Source organism: the organism of the source record quoted next, unplaced genomic scaffold (genome assembly GCF_019419815.1).
Source record: "Pyrus x bretschneideri cultivar Hongxiangsu unplaced genomic scaffold, Pyrus_bretschneideri_v1 Contig8, whole genome shotgun sequence".
Classification (NCBI taxonomy): domain Eukaryota; kingdom Viridiplantae; phylum Streptophyta; class Magnoliopsida; order Rosales; family Rosaceae; genus Pyrus; species Pyrus x bretschneideri.
Window position 1 is genome coordinate 7,846,590 of NW_025999820.1, and position 22,636 is coordinate 7,869,225.

The 22,636-nt window shown below is 38.2% G+C and overlaps 4 protein-coding genes and 1 long non-coding RNA gene across 6 annotated transcripts; 2 read left to right on the forward strand and 3 right to left on the reverse strand.

Moving 5' to 3' along the window:
• Positions 1-453: 453 nt before the first annotated feature.
• Positions 454-1,456, reverse strand: LOC125473045. The gene is made up of 3 exons (XR_007254966.1): positions 1,235-1,456; positions 1,047-1,155; positions 454-945 (listed from the first exon to the last, which is right to left on the reverse strand). It is a non-coding gene; the product is annotated as an uncharacterized LOC125473045 (long non-coding RNA).
• A 442-nt stretch (positions 1,457-1,898) lies between these two features.
• LOC125473043 (protein RTE1-HOMOLOG-like) lies at positions 1,899-4,121 on the reverse strand. The gene is made up of 3 exons (XM_048575277.1): positions 3,984-4,121; positions 2,524-2,808; positions 1,899-2,442 (listed from the first exon to the last, which is right to left on the reverse strand). The coding sequence occupies exons 2-3, from the start codon at positions 2,791-2,793 to the stop codon at positions 2,020-2,022; spliced, it is 693 nt and encodes a 230-aa protein (XP_048431234.1). The 5' UTR covers positions 2,794-2,808; positions 3,984-4,121; the 3' UTR covers positions 1,899-2,019.
• Positions 4,122-5,161: 1,040 nt separating this feature from the next.
• On the reverse strand, positions 5,162-7,333 carry LOC125473042 (protein RTE1-HOMOLOG-like). 2 transcript variants are annotated; one of them, XM_048575275.1, is made up of 3 exons: positions 7,175-7,333; positions 5,786-6,070; positions 5,162-5,704 (listed from the first exon to the last, which is right to left on the reverse strand). In XM_048575275.1, the coding sequence occupies exons 2-3, from the start codon at positions 6,053-6,055 to the stop codon at positions 5,282-5,284; spliced, it is 693 nt and encodes a 230-aa protein (XP_048431232.1). In that variant the 5' UTR covers positions 6,056-6,070; positions 7,175-7,333; the 3' UTR covers positions 5,162-5,281. The 2 variants fall into 2 exon arrangements, with proteins under 2 accessions (XP_048431232.1, XP_048431233.1); XM_048575276.1 differs by having other exon boundaries at positions 5,786-6,624; positions 7,175-7,316.
• A 1,008-nt stretch (positions 7,334-8,341) lies between these two features.
• Positions 8,342-15,521, forward strand: LOC125473040 (protein MICRORCHIDIA 2-like). The gene is made up of 17 exons (XM_048575273.1): positions 8,342-8,712; positions 8,800-8,834; positions 8,924-9,002; positions 9,110-9,199; positions 9,624-9,699; positions 10,066-10,144; positions 10,240-10,368; positions 11,226-11,324; positions 12,035-12,142; positions 12,274-12,420; positions 12,520-12,612; positions 12,966-13,017; positions 13,106-13,217; positions 13,903-14,116; positions 14,702-14,790; positions 14,925-14,967; positions 15,103-15,521. Exons 1-17 carry the CDS (start codon positions 8,412-8,414, stop codon positions 15,229-15,231), a joined length of 1,875 nt encoding a protein of 624 aa, XP_048431230.1. The 5' UTR covers positions 8,342-8,411; the 3' UTR covers positions 15,232-15,521.
• An 882-nt stretch (positions 15,522-16,403) lies between these two features.
• LOC125473039 lies at positions 16,404-21,594 on the forward strand. Its single transcript, XM_048575272.1, has 13 exons — positions 16,404-16,567; positions 16,680-16,838; positions 16,925-17,173; positions 17,276-17,395; positions 17,964-18,044; positions 18,176-18,271; positions 18,564-18,659; positions 19,008-19,061; positions 19,164-19,367; positions 19,451-19,576; positions 19,870-19,935; positions 20,226-20,525; positions 20,659-21,594. The coding sequence occupies exons 1-13, from the start codon at positions 16,505-16,507 to the stop codon at positions 21,130-21,132; spliced, it is 2,088 nt and encodes a 695-aa protein (XP_048431229.1). The 5' UTR covers positions 16,404-16,504; the 3' UTR covers positions 21,133-21,594.
• Positions 21,595-22,636: the final 1,042 nt, after the last annotated feature.

The following is a 22,636-nucleotide window of genomic DNA, read 5'->3' on the forward strand; positions in this document are numbered from 1 at the left end:
AGCATATTATCTCGTAAACCGTTCATAAAACATAATCATAAAGTCATGCTTTTCTGTGTATGCAATTCTACCATTAAAACATGCATTTTTAGAAGGGGTCCACTCACAGTACTTCGCCGTCGAAAAGCCACGCCATCTAGCGAAGAAGGAAACGCCACAGCTAAACACCCCTAAGCACAAATGGTACATTTAGTCAAACTCTACTCAAACGATTGAATTTGGGAAAACGGACATCGGAAACGGGTTCAGGACGTCGAAATTAGCCTAGGAGGGGTCCCGCACGAAAACCGAAAAAGTCAACCCCGAGGTCAAAGTCAACGCTGACCGTTGACTGGGTCAACGGGTCAAGGTCAACGGGTCGTGGGTCAACCCGTCAGAGTCAACCGAGTCAACCCGGTTTAGGGTTTGGGTATTGGATCCGGGTTTGGGCCCTAGGGTTTTGGGTTTAGGTAGTTGGGTTTAGGTTTTTAGGTGAGTTGGGTTGGGCTTGAACCCATACGGCCCAAAGGCCCACAACAGAAAGGGTGATGGGTTTTGGGCTAACAGGCCCTAAGGCCTAAATAAAAAGGGGAAATGGGTTTGGGCTGCAACCAAAGCCCTAAGGCCTTTGGGTTTAAAATGAAACAAAATTAAATTAAAAAGGAAAAGGTTTAGAGTTTTGGGCCAGAGACCAAACGGGCCTAAGGCCCGTGGGGGAAGGAAACGGCCTGATGGCCTGGTTGTTTTCTTGGGCTGGGTTTCACGCCGGAGAAGAAGGCCGGAATTCGGCCGGAATTTAGACAAACTTTGAACGTCCATAACTTTGTTAATACTCGACGAAATCAAGTGATTCAAAAATGAAAATCGTAGCTCTCGAAGAGACGAAGAGAATGGTACCTCACACGACGTCTAACTCGCCGTGGTTTGGCTGAAAAACACCTCGAAAGTCACTGAGGTCGCCGGAAACTGGGTAAAATTCAAATGAGTATAACTTCTTCAATACTCAATGAAATTAGGTGAAACAAAAAGAAAAGTTGTAGTACTCAGCGAGACGAAGAGATTGATACCTCGCACGCCGGCCAACTCGCCGTGGTTTGGCCGGAAATCGCCTCGAAAGGGACGGTGCTCGCCGGAAATTTGGGTGTGCACTCACCCGTGCCAAAAACACTCCAAAACCTTGGAAATCAAGAACCCAACTCAAAAACCACATCTAGGCAAAGTCTAACATAAGAAAAGAAGAAGAAAAAGGGCTTACCCAACCGGAAAAATCACAAAACTCGCCGGAGGTGTTCGTATCCTCCCGGCGCCGTGAGCAAGGGAGAGAGAGAGATATGCAGTTGAATGGCGACGATGGTGATGATTTCCTCGAGTAGGTGTAGCTGTGGGTGTGTGTGTGTGTCTGTGTGTCTTTCACGGGGAAGAAGAAGAGAGAAATGGGGGAGTTCGAAAGAAAGGAAAAAGGTGCAGACAAACAAAACAAAAGAAGGAAAAGAAGAAAACAGAAAAAAAAGAAAGGGAAAGGGAAGAACCGGGGAACAAAAACAGGGGGTGGGCCCCTTGGGCTCACCAATTAAGGCTCAAAAACAATTTTTAAAAGAAAGGTATCCCTCAAACTTAGTGAAAATACAAAAATACCCATTTTCTTACGTAAATCCCGGGACGGGTTGTTACATTTTTAGCGCATGCAAATGTTAATTATGTCAGTTAGTTGGTGCAGTATGTCCGCTTTTTGCACCCAAATTTAAATCTCATTCTCCGTAAGCTAGAGTTACACGACTAGGAAAAAAAAAAAAAAACACAACAAAATTAGTACATTCGATTCTTGGAACGCATGCCTTCTTAAGAGGAAACACAACAAAATTAGTACATTCGATTCTTGGAACGCAAGCCTTCTTAAGAGGAAAGAGACACTCAAGAAATCAACGGGGAAAACATGCTTTGAAAGTGTCGAAAGTAGCTGGCAATTGCCTCTGTTCTATACATTTGAATTACAAGTCTCTGAAACCAAAGTTTTCGTACGAAGACTCCAAATAACAGAATCTACAATCGGATCAAACTCTTGAAACAGTACGTACCAAGAAGAAACCAACCGACAAGAAAGGCGGTGAAGAAACCTACGTACGTTAGGAAGGTTGAACCTGCTAATGCAACTCCGAGACAGAATATTATTAAAAACGGTAGTAAGGACTGCACCATGGCTGCTGTGCTCACCCACTGACCCTTGAGGAAGATCAGAGCTGCAAGGTTCACCACATTCCACCCACCAGACCGAAACCCTAACCTGTTTAGGTTGTTGGCTACAAAGGAGTGGCAATTGCAGGTAAAAAGGTTGTAAGCTCGGTGTTGGAATTCCCGAGTGCCCTTCCGGAGTGCATCATCCCATGTCTTTATGTCTCTACCGGGTTCATTCTCCCCATATTGATCCTCACTTTGGTACTCAGACAGATTGGGAATAGCGCAACACTGCTTGTCAAAATTTTAACGAGCATAAATGAAACAGGAACGAGAAGGTGATACAAATTCAGATATGAAGAGATCATATACCTTTTCTTTGTTTATTTGGATGTAGCGAGTTGCTGCTCCAAAAGAAAAGTTATCCGCGCGCACGAAATTGGGCCCCGCAAAGTCCAATATGACGCCATCTTCTCTGCATATGCCCATGTGGCCAACGAAAGGAACCAACCATGAAATAACAGGAAGGGGTGTCCACACAATGCAGCATGGGAACCGGGATCTTTTGGGATCAATTTGCAAAGTCGGTGAATCACTTCCACCAATCATCAAGTTGCGCTCGGGGCCTGCACTTGTTTCCATTGCCAAAATTGGAAGCTGCTCAATTGCCTCAAAAACATTAGACACTTCACACTTGTCAAATAAGAAGCTAGTTTATCTTAAATCTCACATCCGAACTGGAAAGGCACCGCCAAAATTAATGGCATCAACTATTAGACAGAGAATTATCAAATCATGTTGTATACAAGATTAAACCGAATGCTTTCTGAACATCTTATGACCAAACATTCTTCAAGTCATACACCATTGCAAGGAATCCCATAAATCTCTCAACCAGATAAAGTCTAAGGCATCTGATGGAAAACATTTTGGCACGAAAACAAACTGCTCCAATGCACGCTCCAATCCCTTGTAATTTATTAACCTTTAGATTTTGTAAAGTTTGAGTAAGTTTATATTTACCACCCAAATTGCCGTTCTTTCTTATTTTTACAAATCCTGAAGCTTCTTTTACTGCAGAGAGGCTCCAACCACACCATCCTCAATCTATAAGTCAGTTTTCACAACCCAATATTTCGTTTTTTAGTATTTGAATGGAATCGAAGCATGGATCAACGAATTCATAGTCTTGGATGAATGAGTTTTTTTTCTCTTTTGGTTATGAAGGTTGAATGGTTTAACAGACAAATGAGGAATATATTAATTTTGGGCTTAAATCCTAACGGAGTTCGTCACGAGGGTTTAAATCCGATTTTTTTCACCACAGGAGCTATCTTCCGATTACCCTCTCACCATGAGGATCATTAATCCAATTTAGCCTTGTATTATTTATGTGGAATGTTATTTTAACATGCAAGAATGAACATATTATGCCCCAACATGATAAAAAGCAAACAGAAAATTTGTGGCTCTACTTTTCCAAAACCAATTACAAAAGAAAAGCAAATACGATAGAATTAGAGTTTCAAATCTTTACTTTTTGAACATGAATCTGAATTTATTTTGGACAAACGATGCAATAAATATACTAAATTTATCTAAATTAGCGGGGGAATTCAAACTTAGGGGTAGATCGTGGATGGGATCTAGATTAACAAAGTGAATTAATCAAATCAGATAAGAAAAAACCAAACGAACCCCAATATTCAGATTCATCAAAAACAAAAACCCAAATCACAAAAAATAAAAACCAGCAAACCAAATCGAAATTAAAAAAACATCAAACAAAATAAAAAAAAAACACAGGAGAAATTTTAAAAGATCATATATACCAGCTTCTTGGAGTCGTTGGCCTTCTGGAGCTGCTACTCCTATGCCTCCACAGTGTGGCAGCTGAAAACTTGTCCCTCCTCTGTCGCCATTTCTCGCTCTGTAAAATTTTCTCAAGAAACAAACAGAAAAATACACCTCAAAAATTTTAAGTGTGCTTCCGATTTTTTTATGTTGGTCTGCCTTAAATAAGCACAGCTGTGGTTGTTTGTCACTTTAAATTCGACCTTCATGTTCTTTATATTCACGATTTTGCCATGGGAGATAAGAACCGTCTGGAAAAGAAGAGTTTCCCATGCACGGAACGTAGCGAATGCGTAACGCGTGCAGCTGTTTGGTGGGGCTTTGACTGTGAACGTATTGCGACAAGCCCACGGTATGATCTGTGGGTCTTTATTCCCAACCGTTGGATCAGAAGAACTTGACCTCAATTTTCATTTTTTTTAATAATAAAGAGCATCATATCCATTGGTTCATACTTTTGTGGGCATATCAATGGGAGCAAATGTATTCGGACTTAGTGTCACTGACTCACTACATCAATAACTAGTTGATATCATAACAAAAAAAACCAAAAAACGATTTTGGCATTTGTCAATGCGGTAAGTAACTGATTGGTTGAGTACTCTTAGGGTTAGCTCAAGTAGATGCTGAGATTAAAATTGAATCTCTTAAATATTGTAAAGTAATTTAATCGGATTTTGTCGCATCATCAGATTACGTTGTAATATGTTTTATATTTATTAGTATTAATCCATATTATTTATGGGCCATAAATTTAAATTCTACGTCTTACCAAACATGATCACGTATAAAATATTATCACATAACTGTAATGGAATTTACATCTTGTTTGGTAATTATAAAATAATAATTCCGTTATAGCCTTATTTCTAACAACCTTTTTAGCGCATGCAAATGCTAATTATGCCAGTTAGTTGGTGTAGTATGTCCGCTTTTTGCACCCAAGTTTAAATCTCGTTCTCCGTAAGCTAGAGTTACACGACTAGGAAAAAAAAAAAACACAACAAAATTAGTACATTCGATTCTTGGAACGCATGCCTTCTTAAGAGGAAACACAACAAAATTAGTACATTCGATTCTTGGAACGCATGACAAAATTAGTACATTCGATTCTTGGAACGCATGCTTTCTTAAGAGGAAAGAGACACTCAAGAAATCAACGGGGAAAAATGCTTTTAAAGTGTCGAAAGTAGCTGGCAATTGCCTCTGTTCTATACATTTGAATCACAAGTCTCTGAAACCAAAGTTTTCGTACGAAGACTCCAAATGACAGAATCTACAATTGGATCAAACTCTTGAAACAGTACGTACCAAGAAGAAACCAACCGACAAGAAAGGCGGTGAAGAAACCTAAGTACGTTAGGAAGGTTGAACCTGCTAATGCAACTCCGAGACAGAATATTATTAAAAACGGTAGTAAGGACTGCACCACGGCTGCTGTGCTCACCCACTGACCCTTGAGGAAGATCAGAGCTGCAAGGTTCACCACATTCCACCCACCAGACCGAAACCCTAACCTGTTTAGGTTGTTGGCTACGAAGGAGTGGCAATTGCAGGTAAAAAGGTTGTATGCTCGGTGTTGGAATTCCTGAGTGCCCTTCCGGAGTGCATCATCCCATGTCTTTATGTCTCTACCAGGTTCATTCTCCCCATACTGATCCTCAATTTGGCACTCAGACGGATCGGGAATAGTGCAACACTGCTTGTCAAAATTTTAATGAGCATAAATGAAACAGGAACGAGAAGGTGATACGAATTCAGATATGAAGAGATCATATACCTTTTCTTTGTTTATTTGGATGTAGCGAGTTGCTGCTCCAAAAGAAAAGTTATCCACGCACACGAAATTGGGCCCTGCAAAGTCCAATATGACGCCATCTTCTCTGCATATGCCAATGTGGCCAACGAAAGGAACCAACCATGAAATAACAGGAAGGGGTGTCCACACAATGCAGCATGGAAACCGGGATCTTTTGGGGTCAATTTGCAAAGTCGGTGAATCACTTCCACCAATCATCAAGTTGTGCTCGGGGCCTGCACTTGTTTCCATTGCCAAAATTGGAAGCTGCTCAATTGCCTCAAAAACATTAGACACTTCACACTTGTCAAATAAGAAACTAGTTTATCTTAACTCTCACATCCGAACTGGAAAGGCACCGCCAAAATTAATGGCATCAACTATTAGACAGAGAATTATCAAATCATGTTGTATACAAGATTAAACGGAATGCTTTCTGAACATCTTATGACCAAACATTCTTCAAGTCATACACCATTGCAAGGAATCCCATAAATCTCTCAACCAGATAAAGTCTTAAGGCATCTGATGGAAAACATTTTGGCACGAAAACAAACTGCTCCAATGCACGCTCCATGGACTCGTGAATCACAGTGTAACAACCAGCATGGTTCAGCAGGTCATCGATCAAATTGTAACAAAAAAATTAGGTGGCACAACAAGCTCTAATTAAACTACGCAATAACATATTATCAATGAATCACAAACAAAAATGATTGTCCATTATCGAATTGTGGTTGTCTGGTATTTCTCCCATCTAAAATGGCATGCAGTCGATATAGCTCCTGCATCCAACTCCTCTTCACCATAACAAACTTGTCCTGAAAAAATACGGGGACGAACAAAGTTTGGAAGCTACCCCAAATTCAAGTATGTATCACACCCTAGAAATTTCCCAGTAGAACTAAAATTCAGGATTTGGGAACCAATATACAAATTGTTCATAGCCTATTTCGAAAATACCAATGTTCAGCTTCATCTTTACCATACTAAAGAGGACCAATTCTGCGGTACTGAGCGTAACAAAGTTGGTTAGTGCAGTGTACTCCGCATTTTCAATTCAATTTCGAATCCCACAGTTTAAATTAAATTAGAATATCGCTTGAATTAAAAAAAAGTGACCAACTTCCTTATCAATTAGGAACTCTAATTAAACATGTTTAATCACCATTTCTAGCTAATTGAAACCATTTTAAAGGCTTGGAAGCATCAGAACAACTGCCTACGTGTTTTGCTTTTACCTAAATCAGATACCGAACCTAAGAGAAACCGACGGGAAATGTTAAAGCGGTTGAAGAACCATGGCTAAATGTAAGAGTAGTAACACGAACACAAACCGTGGAGACAGAGGAAGAGGAGCGGAGGGAATACCTTTGGATGGGCAGCAACGGAGAAAATGAGCGCAGCACCGCCGGCGATTGCTGAGGGAGAGATCAAAGCAGACCCGAGGCGTATAACTTGGGTCAAAGGAGGGTTGGGATCTGAGACTTTTCTTTTTAGGATTATTTTTTAATTTATGAATTTTGATAATTATTTGGTTTTTAATTTTTTTTTATATAAATTATTAAGAATTTGTTTGATAACCATTTTTATTGTTGTAAATATGGATGACATTATTTGGTTTGAACGAACCTTCACGCGTAGGACAAAGTCAAAGAAAGTGGCTCGGTGGAGAGACACACAATTCAAGAATTTCTATCAAATCCTTCTAATTAGCGTATCTCAGAATTCTTATATAATGGTCAATGATAGCTCAAAAATGTTACACAAGTAGAAGAAAGAAGACGGCACACTATAAAGAACCATAACTGCTCTCAATCTTTTGAATTCTTCTATTGTTTCCATTGCTTTTGTAATTCAATTTGATAATGGGAGAGAATAGTGCTACTATCATGAGGATGTAGGTATATTTGTCGAACCTCATAAATATTGAGTCTTATTTACTTTATCTCCATTGCACACATATCGTCGATTTCACAACAGTTTTAATCTTCTAACTAAACTGAAAAGCTAGACTTTATTTTTATAATTTTTCAAAGTTTGGTTTTCCATTTTTCAGTTCTTAGTTGAAACAAAATAGTTATCAAACGATCATTTAATAATAAAAAATACACAAATATTTGAATTAGGGTAATAAGTGTGGGCATAATCACTTCTCCAATTGTACGACGTGCCAATAGTTTTATTAAAATTATTAGGAGTTCTCTCTATTTGTACGAGAAAGTCTTAAACATTATTAATTTGTAAGTATTACTTTTTAAACTCGTCACAATGTAAGTAAAAAGTTTTTTAATAACAAAATCAGAATCAATGCTCACAAAAATTTAATTTTAAGAACCAAAGTTCGAATTAAACCGAAATACAAGAACCTAGACTCTTCTCTTCTTCTTTTTTTTTTTTCTGTTTTATTTTATTTATTTATTTTTTTTGAAAGAATGGAAAAGAAATCAGGAATTACAGGTGGGCCTCGTGAAGACTTGAAATGACCGGCCCAAGCCTAGCTACAGAATTTTGTCTCGAAACGGTGCGTTTTGTCCCTTTCAACGGCAGACAAAAATTTGCAGGCCGAAGCAACGGGAGCGAAACAGACTGGGAGCGAGTATTAGGAATGGCGCCTAAAAGGGAGAAGGACGCCACTACCGTGGTGGAGCTCGACAGCGACGACGAGAACGGCGCCGGACCACAAAATCAGACAAACAAACCACCGCCGCAGACGACATCCCAACCTCTGCAACAGCCTGTGATCCCCAACTATCAAACCCTAGAATCTCGTAGTTTCTGGCGAGCCGGCGATTATGCAGTGGGTCCCACCAGCAGGGCCTCCATTGCACAGGGGCAGCTTGAGCACGCCCGAGTCCATCCCAAGTTTCTTCACTCCAATGCCACTTCGCACAAATGGGCTTTTGGCGGTAAAGCTCTTTGCATCTTTTGGGAGTTAGGGTTTTTTTTCTTCCTGATTTTCAAAGTTCTCTCATTTAATTTTATACGTTTTGCAGCCATTGCTGAGCTCTTGGATAATGCTGTTGATGAGGTAAATTTCAGAATATGAGTGCACCAAAAAATGAAGAAAATTACACTGAATTTATGTTTAATTTGTCTACTTTTTCTACATTAATTCAGGTGCAAAATGGTGCAACTTTCGTGAGTGTCGATAAAATCGACATTGCGAAAGATAACTCTCCAGCCTTACTTTTCCAAGGTGTGGTTTCAGTGTGTTTAGCAATCACTATTTTTTGGAATGATATGTGGTGTCATGAAAAGAAAAGAAAAGAAAAATTGGAAATGGTTGTGATGCTTTCTGTGCAGATGATGGCGGTGGAATGGATCCCGAAGGTATGCGCAAATGCATGAGCTTGGGGTATTCTACAAAGAAGGCAAACACGACTATTGGGCAATGTAATTATAACCATCTTCTTGTTTTATTTTCTGTTGGCTTAATTCGATGGTATATCATTTGCATAATTATGCGGGTCTGTATGTTTATTTTCAAACATGTCATCTTCTTGTTGAATTTTTGTTTCAACGAGTTGCTTATGGATAGTTTTTAGAATTTGTTTTTCTTCTGCTAAAGAAAAAGTTTTCATGTGTAAAACATGACTTAGCATGGCATTTTATGTCAGTTCAGGGTTATAGTTATTTCATTTGTTGTGGCTCAGTGTATATATTGAGCGGTTGAATGCTCATTGAAATTTTTTTATGTCTGCACTTGAAGCTCACTGTATGATACATGCTGAGTTTTGTAGTTTTTTGTGTCAGTGAAATCCTAGATCTTTGCATGTTTTTGTTCATCTTGACATCTGACAAGTGTGTACCTTTTCAGATGGTAATGGATTCAAGACAAGCACTATGCGGCTAGGTGCTGATGTAATTGTTTTCAGTCGTGCAATTCGTGCAGGGTATGTTTTATTTATTTTTCTTTTTAGTTTATTTTCCTCTTCAAAGTAGTTTAGTCAATCAATTCCCACCACTGTACCACCTTTCTTTTCCACTACAGCCACAAACATTCGCAACCATATTAACACATCCAGTCTACTGAAACTAAAGATTACATCTTGAAGCTATGATTTAAACTTGATTGTTGTGAATGTCTCTAGCTTGGACTTGCATGTTTTTTCCGAAAATGTTCATTGATTGGTATACGTGGCTATGTGATTTCACTTGGACTAGTATTCTTAGTTCCTCTGTTTTCCTTGAATATTTTATCCTTGACATAAATCAATTCAATGTTTTTGACTTACTCTGCCCTAATACCTGTCTTTTAGAAAAGCTACCCAGAGTGTTGGTCTTTTATCTTACACATTCCTACGGAGAACTGGGCAGGATGACGTTATTGTTCCAATGGTACTGTTTGGCCCTTTAACATTAAACTTCTCTTTTCCTCCTTGAGAGTTTGCAAGTGACTCACATTTCACACTTTGTTTTTATTTCAATTGTAGGTTGATTATGACATCTCTGGAAATTGGGTGGAACCAATAATTTATGGCTCACAGGATGACTGGACTTCTAATTTGAAAACAATCTTAGAATGGTCTCCCTTTGCATCAAAGGACGATCTCATGGGACAGGTGTTTTGGATGGTTCTTCTTACAGAAATACTATACAGTAGTTTTTTATCTTTCGAATACTTCCATAGTTGTACAGAAGTAAAATCCTGTAATCTTGTGGTATCATCACCAGCAATAAGTTCAGTAACATAAAGTTATTTCAGTTGAAACAATAGTTGTAAATTGGCGGCATCTGCTTTTAGATAGTAGTCACATAGTTGGAAGGGGTTTTGTGGATATGATTTAAATTTCATGTTAAAAAGGAAAGAAGAATCACATTCTCTACCAGTCTATACAAGTAAAGGAAAGATTGTTCAAAAAGACAACCTCTATTGTTGTTTAGATATATTTTATTATGTCTTTCATGCGTAATTGGTTCTCTCCCATAGCTTTCAGTCTTCATGTTTCCTTTAGCTATTAGAACAACAAAGATTGTATGGTGGTATGTGGATACGAGCAATCCCATTGTGGTGTATTGTGGGCAAAAATTTATGCTCACTTTTCCCTTACTTTGATGTTTGTTGAGGACTGCGTTTTAAAATCTTAAGATTAATAAGTCCACCCTATTAGTATGTGGATTAATTCTATTCAACACGCCATGATGCCTTTTGCTCTGGCATTTGTACAACCACAACCAGGCCGCCATTTTTGTACCTAATTTACAATAATACAAGACTAAGAGCCATGAAATGCCACTACTTTCTATTTTTCAGGTTGGTGTCCGCATACTTTGTTCACAGAACCGTGCGCAATGGCGTTCTAGGATTCATATAGCCGACCCCGCTTAGTGGGAAAAGGCTTTGTTGTTGTTGTTATTGTTGTTGGTGTCTGCATGCTTTGTTCCCTGACTAGCTTTTTTGAATAATTATATTTTGCAGTTTGAGGAAATCGGATTGCATGGAACAAGAATACTTATATACAATTTGTGGCTAAATGATGAAGGAATATATGAGCTGAGTTTCGATGATGATGATGAGGTATGTCAAACTTATTTGGCTGTACGTAAATTATAAAATCTCTCTTAAGTCCATGCTTTAGGCACATATTTTCAGCTGTCCTCTTTTATGGGATATGCTAAATGTTTGCATCTACAAGTATGAGACACAGCCATGCTTTAGTGTCCCAAATCAGCTTCTTAAGTCAACTCAGCTGAACTCTGCCCTAATAACCACTAATTGGCTATAGTGCTCCTCTTTCATCATTTATGAAGATGAGTCTTTACTTTTTCTAAATAATGATGAACAAAAATTCTTCTCTATGATATTGTATAATAAGTAATAAGTTGTCATTAGTTTCCTGTATATTTAGTTTATTACTTGCTGTTGTGTACCATCGAACCACGTTTTTAAACAGCAGTGCACACAGGTTTTTGTCACATTAAGTCGGCAAAACTTGCCAACTGAGTTTGTTGGTATATCATATTATTTTGATTTAAAAAAGTGATATGTTGGTTTGTATTTTACACTTTTAGTATATTAATGTTAACATTGTATTCCATGCGCCTTTAGTTTTAACTTTTAAAGGTTGGTGGGAGTAAGCATATCCATTGATATAAAATCCCTGACATGGATTTGAAGGATTTATCGTTCATCATTTTACTCAATGTTGTTGCATGTGCACCAATAAATACATTAGAGAGGATCCTGATTTTGTTAGTATTTGTGGTTCTTCTTTATGTTTGATGCAGGATATACGGTTGAGAGAAGAAGCTACCCGTGTAACTTCGGTTGTAGCACAAAGGAAAATCAACGATATACAATCACATATATCTTACCGTATCCGCTTTTCATTGAGGGTAACTTATCTAAATTTTACGTATGTTTTTTATTTTTTTTCAGCAACATTTGTTTTACTATGACGATTCTATTTTTCAGCAACAGTTGTTTTACTATGACGATTCTTATTCAGTCATTTTCTTATGATCAGGCTTATGCTTCCATTCTGTACCTCAGAAGATTTACAGACTTCAAGATTATACTAAGGGGAAAACCTGTACAGCAATATGATATTAAAGATGACTTGAAATATGTAGACATTGTACCGTACAAGCCTCAGCTGGCTATATTGAAAGAGGTAAGTTATCTTTCCTTTTTCCCTGCAACATTCTTGAGCTATGGAAGTTTTGTAGTTCTGAAATGAAAAATAATTCAAATACCTGGTTTCCTGCTTAAGGTTACAGTGGAAACAACCATTGGATTCATTAAAGAGGCACCTGCACTTGCAGTTAGTGGCTTCAATTTGTACCACAAGAATCGCCTCATCAGGGTATGTTTTGAGTATGCTGAAGTGCAATTTCTATCTTTTTGAAACTTATGTTGCTAACTGCAAATTAGTATATCGTGAATCATATAGTATACTACGGTTTGAAGTTGTAAGTTGGGTTAGATGATCAATAAAATGGATGTAATTCATGGAAGTACAATATGCCGAATTGACTTTCAGTCACACAGCGCTGTGAAATTTGGCTATTTGTTGCTTTTCGTACTCTTTAGCTGAATCTATAATGAAAATTAATGCAATATCAAGTGAGCTACATGATAAGGATGGCCATTGTGTAATTGTGACCAGTGACATTCCAGTTAACTGATGCAGTGACTTTTTTTTTCACGTTGTTGCAGCCCTTCTGGAAAGTCACAGCTGATGGTTCTTCAAAGGGGAATGGTGTTGTTGGTATGATTCCTTAACTCCGTATTTCTCATTGTAGATATGTTCTGGACGTATTCGTTTATTTAATATGCTTTAATGTACATATCACCAGGAATTCTTGAAGCAAATTTTATAGAGCCCGCACATGATAAGCAGGATTTTGAGAGATCTTCATTGTTTACCCGGCTTGAAAATAGGCTGAAACAAATGGTAAATGATTTCTGGTGAGTTATTGCAACTTTCAAATTACAGACAACCTTTTTCTTTACAGGGGTTGGGATGTCATTGTTATTGTTGAGGGGTGTCTGGTCCTTATGAAAGAAAAGAAAGAAAACTAATGGTTAAATTATATTCTTTTTAAATGAGGAAAAGGTTTAATAATACCCTGGGCACACTGGGGGTGTACAAAAGAAAGACCAGGCATAGAAGAGAAGTCAACAGCACTAAATTCTATACACACACACATAGAATATATTTTGCAGATGTCTATCCATTATAAAGTGGTCTCAGGAAAGAAGCTTCCACTCCATGAGTTGGAACTTGATGCCATGGAAGGTCCATATCTGTTCATAAAATGGGGGCAGCATAGAAGAAAAATTTTGATCTCTCTTTTGGATTCTGGTCATTTTCCCCTTAGCATTTATAGAATGAGTTGAACATTAGGTATGGTATCTAGTAGTACTTCATTTTCCATGTTAAACCTTTGTAAAGTGTTTTTCTCATGAAAGATGTTAATATACAATTGATCACTTTAAATTTTGACTGTATGTGTATGCCATACATCCTTTGATCTCTCTCTCTCTCTCTCGCACACACAAGTATTGGCTTTCTTTACATTGATGTGCTTTCCTGACACAGAATCATGTATTTTCACCGTTCTGAGTTGTTGAATTGTTCTGGACAAGACAGGAAAAGCAAATGTCACTTTGTGGGATATCAGCCTATTGGTTTTACTCGCAACCTGCCAAAGGACCCGACGTATAAATCTTCTGCTAGAGATGGACCAAATTCGATGAATCTTGACCAAACTATGGATGACCTTCCTGCTAATATTGTACAAGATACGAGCAATGGGCAGCATGGAAGTGGCCACCAAACTGGTTTTGAAAACGATTCGCCAACTGTAAGTGAGACAGAGTATTAATTTCTTGTTTGCTTCTTACCATTCGTTGTTTCAATCTATTTAGTACAGTTGACAGCTAGCACGCAATGGTTAAGAACATTCTTGGTTAAACATCGTACCAAGGATATTCAAGAGTTTTCTGGTAGCACAGTCTCTAGCTTTGGGTCTCAAATGTTTGCAGTGTTCATATTGTCTATGACTTTCAAACATTGTTATGTATTACATTGCAGAGGAGCTGGTTTCACTCTTAGAAAACTTACTTGCCAGTAGTTAAACAAGAACAAACACTGTTGATGTTCAACCAAATAATCAGTTGAAAGTTGAAATGCTTAAAAAGTAAATATAAGGCCATGGCCAGTTGGAGGTTTAGGACATATCATGTGCTCAGCAGGTTCATCACACTCATGTTCATAAACCTTATAAAAGAACGATGATGCGTACTACGATTTCTAGGGCAGTGGACCACAACAGACCCTGATAAACTCCTCTGGGTTCTCTATATTTCAGTGTCATTGTCTTGTTTCTAATTTTGCTTTGCTCTGAGTACAGAATAAACAATTCTTACATTGTTGAATGCCAATGCAGATGTCAAATGAGGTAGTGGGGTCTGCGGACGATATAGAGCCCATGACAGTTGATCAGATATGCGAAGAGAATATACAACTTTTCATGAGGTATCGTTTTAAATCTGCATTCAAGTACCAGGCATAATTAGTTGGGAATGTGGCACCGAGATATTTACATGCTATATAATTGAGTCTCTCTATTTGTTTCTTCTCTTGAACCCAACAAAACCCTTTTGCTACAGGTGTGATGCACAGATGCAGAAGGAGTCTGAGTTGAGGAAGACGGTATGTATGAAGTTCCGCATCACATCGTTGATTCATTACGTCATTAATTCAAGTTGGCAGGCTGAATGACTTAGTGCTCAAGTTTGTTAAATAACGTGATACCGAGCTTTGCTTTTTGTTTGTGGAACGAAATAGGTTGAAAACCTAGAGAAGGAGTTGGAGCTGGCCAAAAGGAAGAACGCACAACTTGCTTCATATCTAGAGACGAAGAGGAAGCACAAGATGTTGAAACAACCTACTGAAAATGATTTGATAAAATCATAGAACTACATTCTGTACCGGTCACTGCAACCAGACCAATGTCTAACCAAGCTACACACCGACGCTTCTCCTTCAAAATGTGTAGAGAAAGTAGCTAGAAATCAGATGCTTCTGTACTTTCCTTTGTCCGGTGGACAGCACTTAACGGCCGGACTCCGACTTTGTTGTGGATGTCACAGTTTATGAAGAGCGCACAAGAGTTGGGAATAATGTATATGAATGTATGTAGTGAAATGTGAAAAAGAAGGGCTAATCTTTTTACTGGACAAGCTTCAAATATTTTTATTTTCTAAGTTGCCTTCCTTTGTTTGCTCTTTATTACAGTTTGTTGCCTTAGTTTTCTCCTCTCGAGATTACTAATATCAAAACCACCGACGTCCGTTAAATTCGAGTATTGGGTAGGAAATTTGAACTTTGGAATTTTGCATGACAAAGCGAAGGGAAATATCATTAGGCTAACATTTAGCTGATAAATATAACGTTTAACGGTTGAGAAGAAGAGTAATCTGAATACGCTGACTAAAGGATTGTGCTCCGTAAAAAAGGACGACGTTTACTTGCTTAATTACAATGTGCAAATATAAGTAAAAGAAATGATTAATTGCAATTTAAGATGCGAGACATGGCTAGATTGGGGTTCCAAAATTTTTTTTAAAAGTAGCTTCTTAAAAAAATTAGAGTTAAAATTGTGTTTGGTAAAAAAAAAAAAAAGTTTTTGTTTTTAATATCGTGGGTCTAAAACAGAGACAGCTCTAATCATGCTTTTCAAAAATATGGTTTTTCATAAAAGCCGGGTGAACAATAACTTTTAATAAAATTTTCATATTGACGACTACTTTGTCTGTTTTTTTTGTTAAAAACACTTTTAACATCGTAGTTTATCAAATACTTACTTACTTTTTAGCATAAATATATATTATCACGTCACAGCAAAAACAGTTTTCAAAAGAAACAACAGCAGCAATCGCAAAGTGAAAAAATGGTTTTTCACACGCTTGTATGTTGTATGTATATAAATATGTAATACAAAAATAAGGTAAAATATTCCTAACAAAAAGAAAAAACAAATGAAATAATGACGTTGCAGCACGCTATTGCATCAACTGACGTGGCAAAAGGAAGTTCCGGAAGTCACACGCCGTCTTCTGGAGCAGTGGAGGTAAAATCTTCCCGAAAGTAACGGCCACAGTCGCAGATTCTCCAAGGATCCACTCACCGCTGCAGCTCAACACTCCGTCCTCCGCGAAATTGGATTCTCGGCGGCGGAGACTTCACCATGAGGAAGCGAGATTTGGCCATTCTCATGCTCTCCGCCTTCGCCATCTTCTTCTCTCTTCAGGTCCCCTCAAAAGCCCTACAAAAACTCTTAACGACAATCGAATTTATGTATTTCTATTGAATTGAACTCGGATTGAATTGTTTCTGATTGGATTTTGATTTTGGAATTTCAGCACGAGGGTGATTTCTCCTTCAGAGAGGCGTGGATGCATCTCTCCGACGACTACCCGATCAAGTTCGAAGGCGACCGCCTTCCTCCGCCGATCGTCGCCGATCTCAACGGCGACGGCAAGAAGGAAGTCCTCGTCGCCACCCACGATGCCAAAATCCAGGTCTCTCTCTCTCTTCATTTTCATTGTTACTTACTTGTTAGGTATGCTGAGGGTTTAGTGTTATTGGTAATTTTTGTTATTGTTAGGTTTTGGAGCCTCTTAGTAGGCGTGTAGACGAAGGATTCAGCAACGCGCGCGTGCTTGCGGAGGTGAGCCTTTTGCCTGACAAAATCCGCATCTCCTCCGGCAGACAGGCTGTGGCAATGGCCACCGGGGTTATTGACAAGCTTAGGCCGGGGCAAAGACCCAGGCAAGTTTTGGTGGTTGTTACGTCGGGTTGGTTTGTTATGTGCTTTGATTCCAACCTCAAAAGGCTGTGGGAAGTCAATTTACAGGTTTGTGGAAAGTTTGGAATTTTGTTCATATCTTTATAGGGAAATGGTGACCTGATTGGTGTTATCCGAGTCCATAGTCTTATTCTAGTTGGAATTTTACAGGAGGATTTTCCACATAACGCGCACCATAGGGAGATTGCCATCTCAATAAGTAACTACACCTTGAAGCATGGGGATACAGGATTGGTGATTGTTGGTGGAAGGATGGAAATGCAGCCTCATGTATGTTTCTTGTTATATTATTCAGTTCTAATTTGTTTCCATTTATTCTGGAATCAACTTTTCATTCGAGTATCCGTTATGGAGAAAGCATGTGTGGTTACAAGTATATATCCTACTGCCAAGATTGTTTGCGAACTTTAAAGCCCACGGTTTTCGTTCATAACTTCTAAACAATTCATCTCGTGTGATGGCAGAAGCATTATCTACTAGCTTTAGCATCCTTTAATTATTTGTCTTTACAAACTTTGAGGATGTTGATAAAGAAATGCTGACCTTAATCTTCTTTGCACTTTTCCGTCAAGATGAATATCGATTATAATGGTTCAAACTGGACTTGCTTTTGTTACAGCTTTCTTTTTTCTATATTCGTTGCTTCACTGCTCCTGGTATTTCACAAGTTTCTATTTGTTGTCCTTTCTTGTCGTCGTAAATTCCTTTTTTTGGAGTACTTGATTGAAACCAGACTTCTATATTTGACTTGTTATTGCTGTTGTAATGTTTAAACTGAAGACTCGCATTTTTAATCAGTCTACAGTGGTTTTAAAAGTGATTTCTTGTCATTTTTTAGATTTTCATGGATCCTTTTGAAGAAATTGGGATGGCGGATCGAAATGCTGAGCAGCATAGAAGAAATCTAACTGAAAAGGAGGTAAAAGCATTTTTTGGTTTATGCATGTAAAACTCTTGCTTTTTTTAATTAGGGTGGATAACTTGATCTACAGATTTTTGCATTTACTGAAGCATAGTGTTTAGATGGTTTCTTCTATCTATCTTGTGCAGGCTTCTGAGAGTTCAGGAACTGTGGATTTACGCCATTTTGCATTTTATGCATTTGCTGGTAACTCTGGAACTATTAGATGGACTAGAAAGAATGAGGTGATCTTCGTATTTTTTGTACATATGCTTTTTACTTTAGCACTTCTATGCTTTATAGTTCATACTATACTTAGAAACTAGGAAGACATTAATTTTCTGGTGTAATATATCCAAAAAAATTATAGCAGATGTACAAGCTAGAATTTTTCTCTTTTAGCATCTTATTGATGCATGTTACTATTACACTACTACCTGGTGTTTAACTCTTATCTGATTGATGATTCCAACTTTTGATTAAGAATATTGAAGTATTTGTTTCTCGAATAGCTGATTCAGTCATTTGGTTGTTTAGAATATTGAAGAGAATTCTTCAGATGCTTCACGGTTAATTCCACAGCATAACTACAAGCTTGATGTTCAGGCTATGAACAGTCGTCGTCCAGGAGAGGTATGTTATTCTACCATTTACAAAACTGCATGGTTACTTGTTACAGTTACCCAGTGTATATGTTAATCAATTTTTCGTTGTACTTTGTATAATGTTGTGAAACTCTTATTCTTTGGAGTTTTGTTTTGGTCAAACATATGAAATATTTGAGTTTCAACTCGAAAAATGGTCCCCGAAGAAGCTTATGGAAATCTCTCTCTCTGTCTCTCAGTACACATTTTCTTTACCTGAAAGTAGGTTACTAGTTTTCATCTTGTTGCTCTAAATTGCTTATGATTCATGCTTGTTTGGACTTCATTTATGATAGATTCTTTTGAGATAATCCCCCTGATATATGTTACATTGTAGTATGAATGTAGGGAATTCAGAGAATCTATCCTTGGAGTTATGCCACATCATTGGGTATGTTAAGAGGACTGTCCTTGACTCCGTTAATTGCACTTCTGTTCAACTGAATGTATTATTTTGTGGTAAGTGATTTGCCAATTTGCATGCCATTACCAGGATAGAAGAGAAGATACTTTGTTGGAACTTGCACATTTCAGGCGGCACAAAAGGAAAACAGTGAAGAGAACATCCGGAAAGACTATTAACTTCCCTTTCCACAAGCCAGAAGAAAACCATCCTCCTGGAAAGGACTCAACAAAAAAAATTTCAAACTTGATTGGAAAAGCTACACAGTATGCTGGTTCAGCAAAATCTAAGAAGGTGCGACTTGTGAACCATTTAAATTTAAGATTGTTTATTGTATGTTGAAATTCATTTTTGACCTGTTTATGTTGCTGATGCAGCCATATCAATATATACCTACCATAACAAACCACACTCAACTTTGGTGGGTCCCTAATGTCGTTGTAGCTCATCAAAAAGAAGGAATAGAAGTTATTCACTTAGCAACTGGCCGCACTTTCTGTAAGGTAAACGAAAAGCCCACTCAATTTCCCTTGTAGCGTCATAACCAAAGTGAAATTACACTTGATATGATTACCATTCATGCTTTGGTTTGTGAAAGAAAGAGAGCAGCCTTTGTTCTTTATTTTTTTTTTTGTTGAGACTTGAGAGAGATCCACCCTGCTTCAGCTCAGTCCTTCATTTCTTATTTTTACTTTCTATCTGATATATGTACATACATAGAAAAACTTTGTTTCAACTGTGGAATATTTATGTTATCTCTTAACCAATGTAATGCAATATTTATCGATCTTATCAGCTTCATCTTCAAGAGGGTGGCCTTCATGCTGATATAAATGGCGATGGAGTCCTAGATCATGTCCAGGTGCACATCTCTTGACTTTCTACCTTTGGTCTGTTATCTCAGTTCTAGTTGGCTGAACAGCGTAAAAGTTTAATGCTCAGTGGATGTTGGAAGTTAATGTCTGTTGAATTATGCTCAGTGGATCTAAAGCACATTGATAAAAAATTTATGATTGGTGGACAACCACAACGAAAAAAAGGAGGAAATGCAGGGATAAATGTGGCATAATTAAATTGTGACCAGAAGTGTAGATTTTGTTTATGGCTGCATCATGGGTGATAAATGTGACAGAATCTGTGCCTTCTCTGCAGGCTGTAGGGGGAAATGGCGCTGAGCAGACTGTTGCTAGTGGATCCATGGAAGTGCTCCGTCCCTGTTGGGCTGTTGCGACCTCTGGTGTACCCGTTCGAGAACAACTATTTAATGCTTCGATATGTCATCATTCCCTTTTTAACTTATTCCAACATGGAGAATATTCTAGAGGCTTTGGTCGAACTCATGATTTAGCATCGTTGGAGGTAGCAACTCCCATTCTCATTCCGAGAAGAGATGGCCATAGGCATCGTAAGGGAAGCCATGGTGATGTTGTCTTCTTGACAAATCGTGGTGAGGTATGCATTCTAATCTTGATCGCGTCATGGATTGGGATGAGATCACTCACAAAATTCAATTATAATCTTGTAAGGTACAGGATACTGTTTACTTATGCAGAATTGGCAACTTAAGATGTGTACTTTCTTTCAGGTAACATCATACTCCCCTGGATTGCATGGCCATGATGCCGTTTGGCAGTGGCAGCTGACGACGGGTGCTATATGGTCAAATCTTCCATCTCCGTCAGGGTTGATGGAGACTGGTAACGTGGTCCCTACACTGAAGTCATTCTCGTTGCGAATTCGTGATATTCAAGAGGTGGTCCTTGCTGCCGGAGAACAAGAGGCTGTGGTGATTTCTCCTGGAGGAAGTATCGTAACATCAGTTGTCCTTCCAGCACCGCCTACACACGCCCTGATCACCGAGGACTTCTCAAACGACGGGCTCACTGATCTTATTGTTGTGACGAGTACCGGGGTGTACGGGTTTGTCCAGACAAGGCAACCAGGTGCCCTCTTCTTCAGTACCCTGGTTGGTTGCCTCATACTTGTAATGGGCATCATCTTCGTGGCCCAACACCTCAACTCCATCAAAGGCAAACCCCGCGCTCCATCTTCTCAGTGAAAGCAGCAGAGCTTTCACAACGAAAATACTAACCGAATATCGCCACAACTCGAGAGAAGCAAAGGAGTTCATCGACATCGTGTTTTGGTAGTGAAAAATCGGCATACGCTGGAGAAAGATCGACGAGCTGACAGACTTGCTTCCCTGCGTTCACTGTAATCCTTCTGTGGCGCTTCGTTTTCTCCTCCGAGTTTATTGCATGTAAAAATCTTTCTTCTGCTATGTATCATTTGCATCTAATTTTCCGTCAGTACATTATCTCTTGTTTTTTACTTCAAATTTTCTCCAGGCTCATGACTTCGAGCATCTCCAACAACACTAGGTATATTTTAATTAGTTTAGCATGAAATTCGAAGATTGTTTTGGCTTAGCCGATTTTAAAAATGTTACTCCTACAACTTTGAATATTTTTTTCATTTGATAACTTTGAATACTATTTATTAAAAGGTACTTATTATAAGACGGATTTAGTTTGATTTTACCTTATACCATCTTCACTATTACCATGCTCATCTTTATTTTATGGTAATATCAAATTAAATAGGTCTTAACAGTTGTCCATTAATAACTCAATGGGCTGCTAACACTGAATCTCGGCCGTATGGAAGGGAAAGAAATCTTGCAACCATTTACAAAGCTAGGTTAACTGGGATATAACTACGCTGTGGATCAAGCTTTGTGGTTTTGGGTTAAATTTATTGAAGTTCAAACAACATGGTTTGGTTAAGCCGTTGGAGATGTTCCTGTAGAAAAGAAGGAAATATGGAGAAAACTTGGCACAGAAATAGTCCTCTCACTAATTTTCTTTCGGCCAAGTACCACTCTCAGGATATTTCCCTTTGTTTATACAAAAAAAAAAAAGAAAAAAAAAAAATTTGCTCAAGAAGAAAAATTAATTAGATCGAGTAACTACGAATACAACCAGTACCAATACAATCAAACAGGTGGGGCACGATTTTTGCCACAAGCGGCAAACATTCTTCCCAAATATAAGAGCAAGCCTATACTATTGACATCTGAAAAAAAAAAAAATAATAATCCCCCAAGAAAAAAAAGTTTTGGCCTCTGTGTATATACGAGTGATTGACTGCATTAAAGTATTATGTATAAGTATTTATATATGTCATTAATTGTACTGAATTTTAGACCTCACGAGTCACGACGTTCCGATTCTCTTTGAAACGGAAATATTGGGTTTCACTTTGATGCATGTCAATTCAGAAACGTCGTCCATATATATGAATGTATCAATCCGTTTCAGAGAGATTTGTTGGGGAAAAGTAAGATTGCCACATGAAAATTCCGTGGGGCTGTCAAAGCAAGTGGGAGGTCGAGTCTTCGAGAGCTCTACCTAGCTCTCGCATTCAAGCACCTTATCACTAAAAGTCAATATAGAAATAAGTACACACACACATATATATATATATATATATATATATATATATATATATATTCCAAGATCATGCCTTCCACCCCTACAATCTTTATAATTTAAACGGTGTAT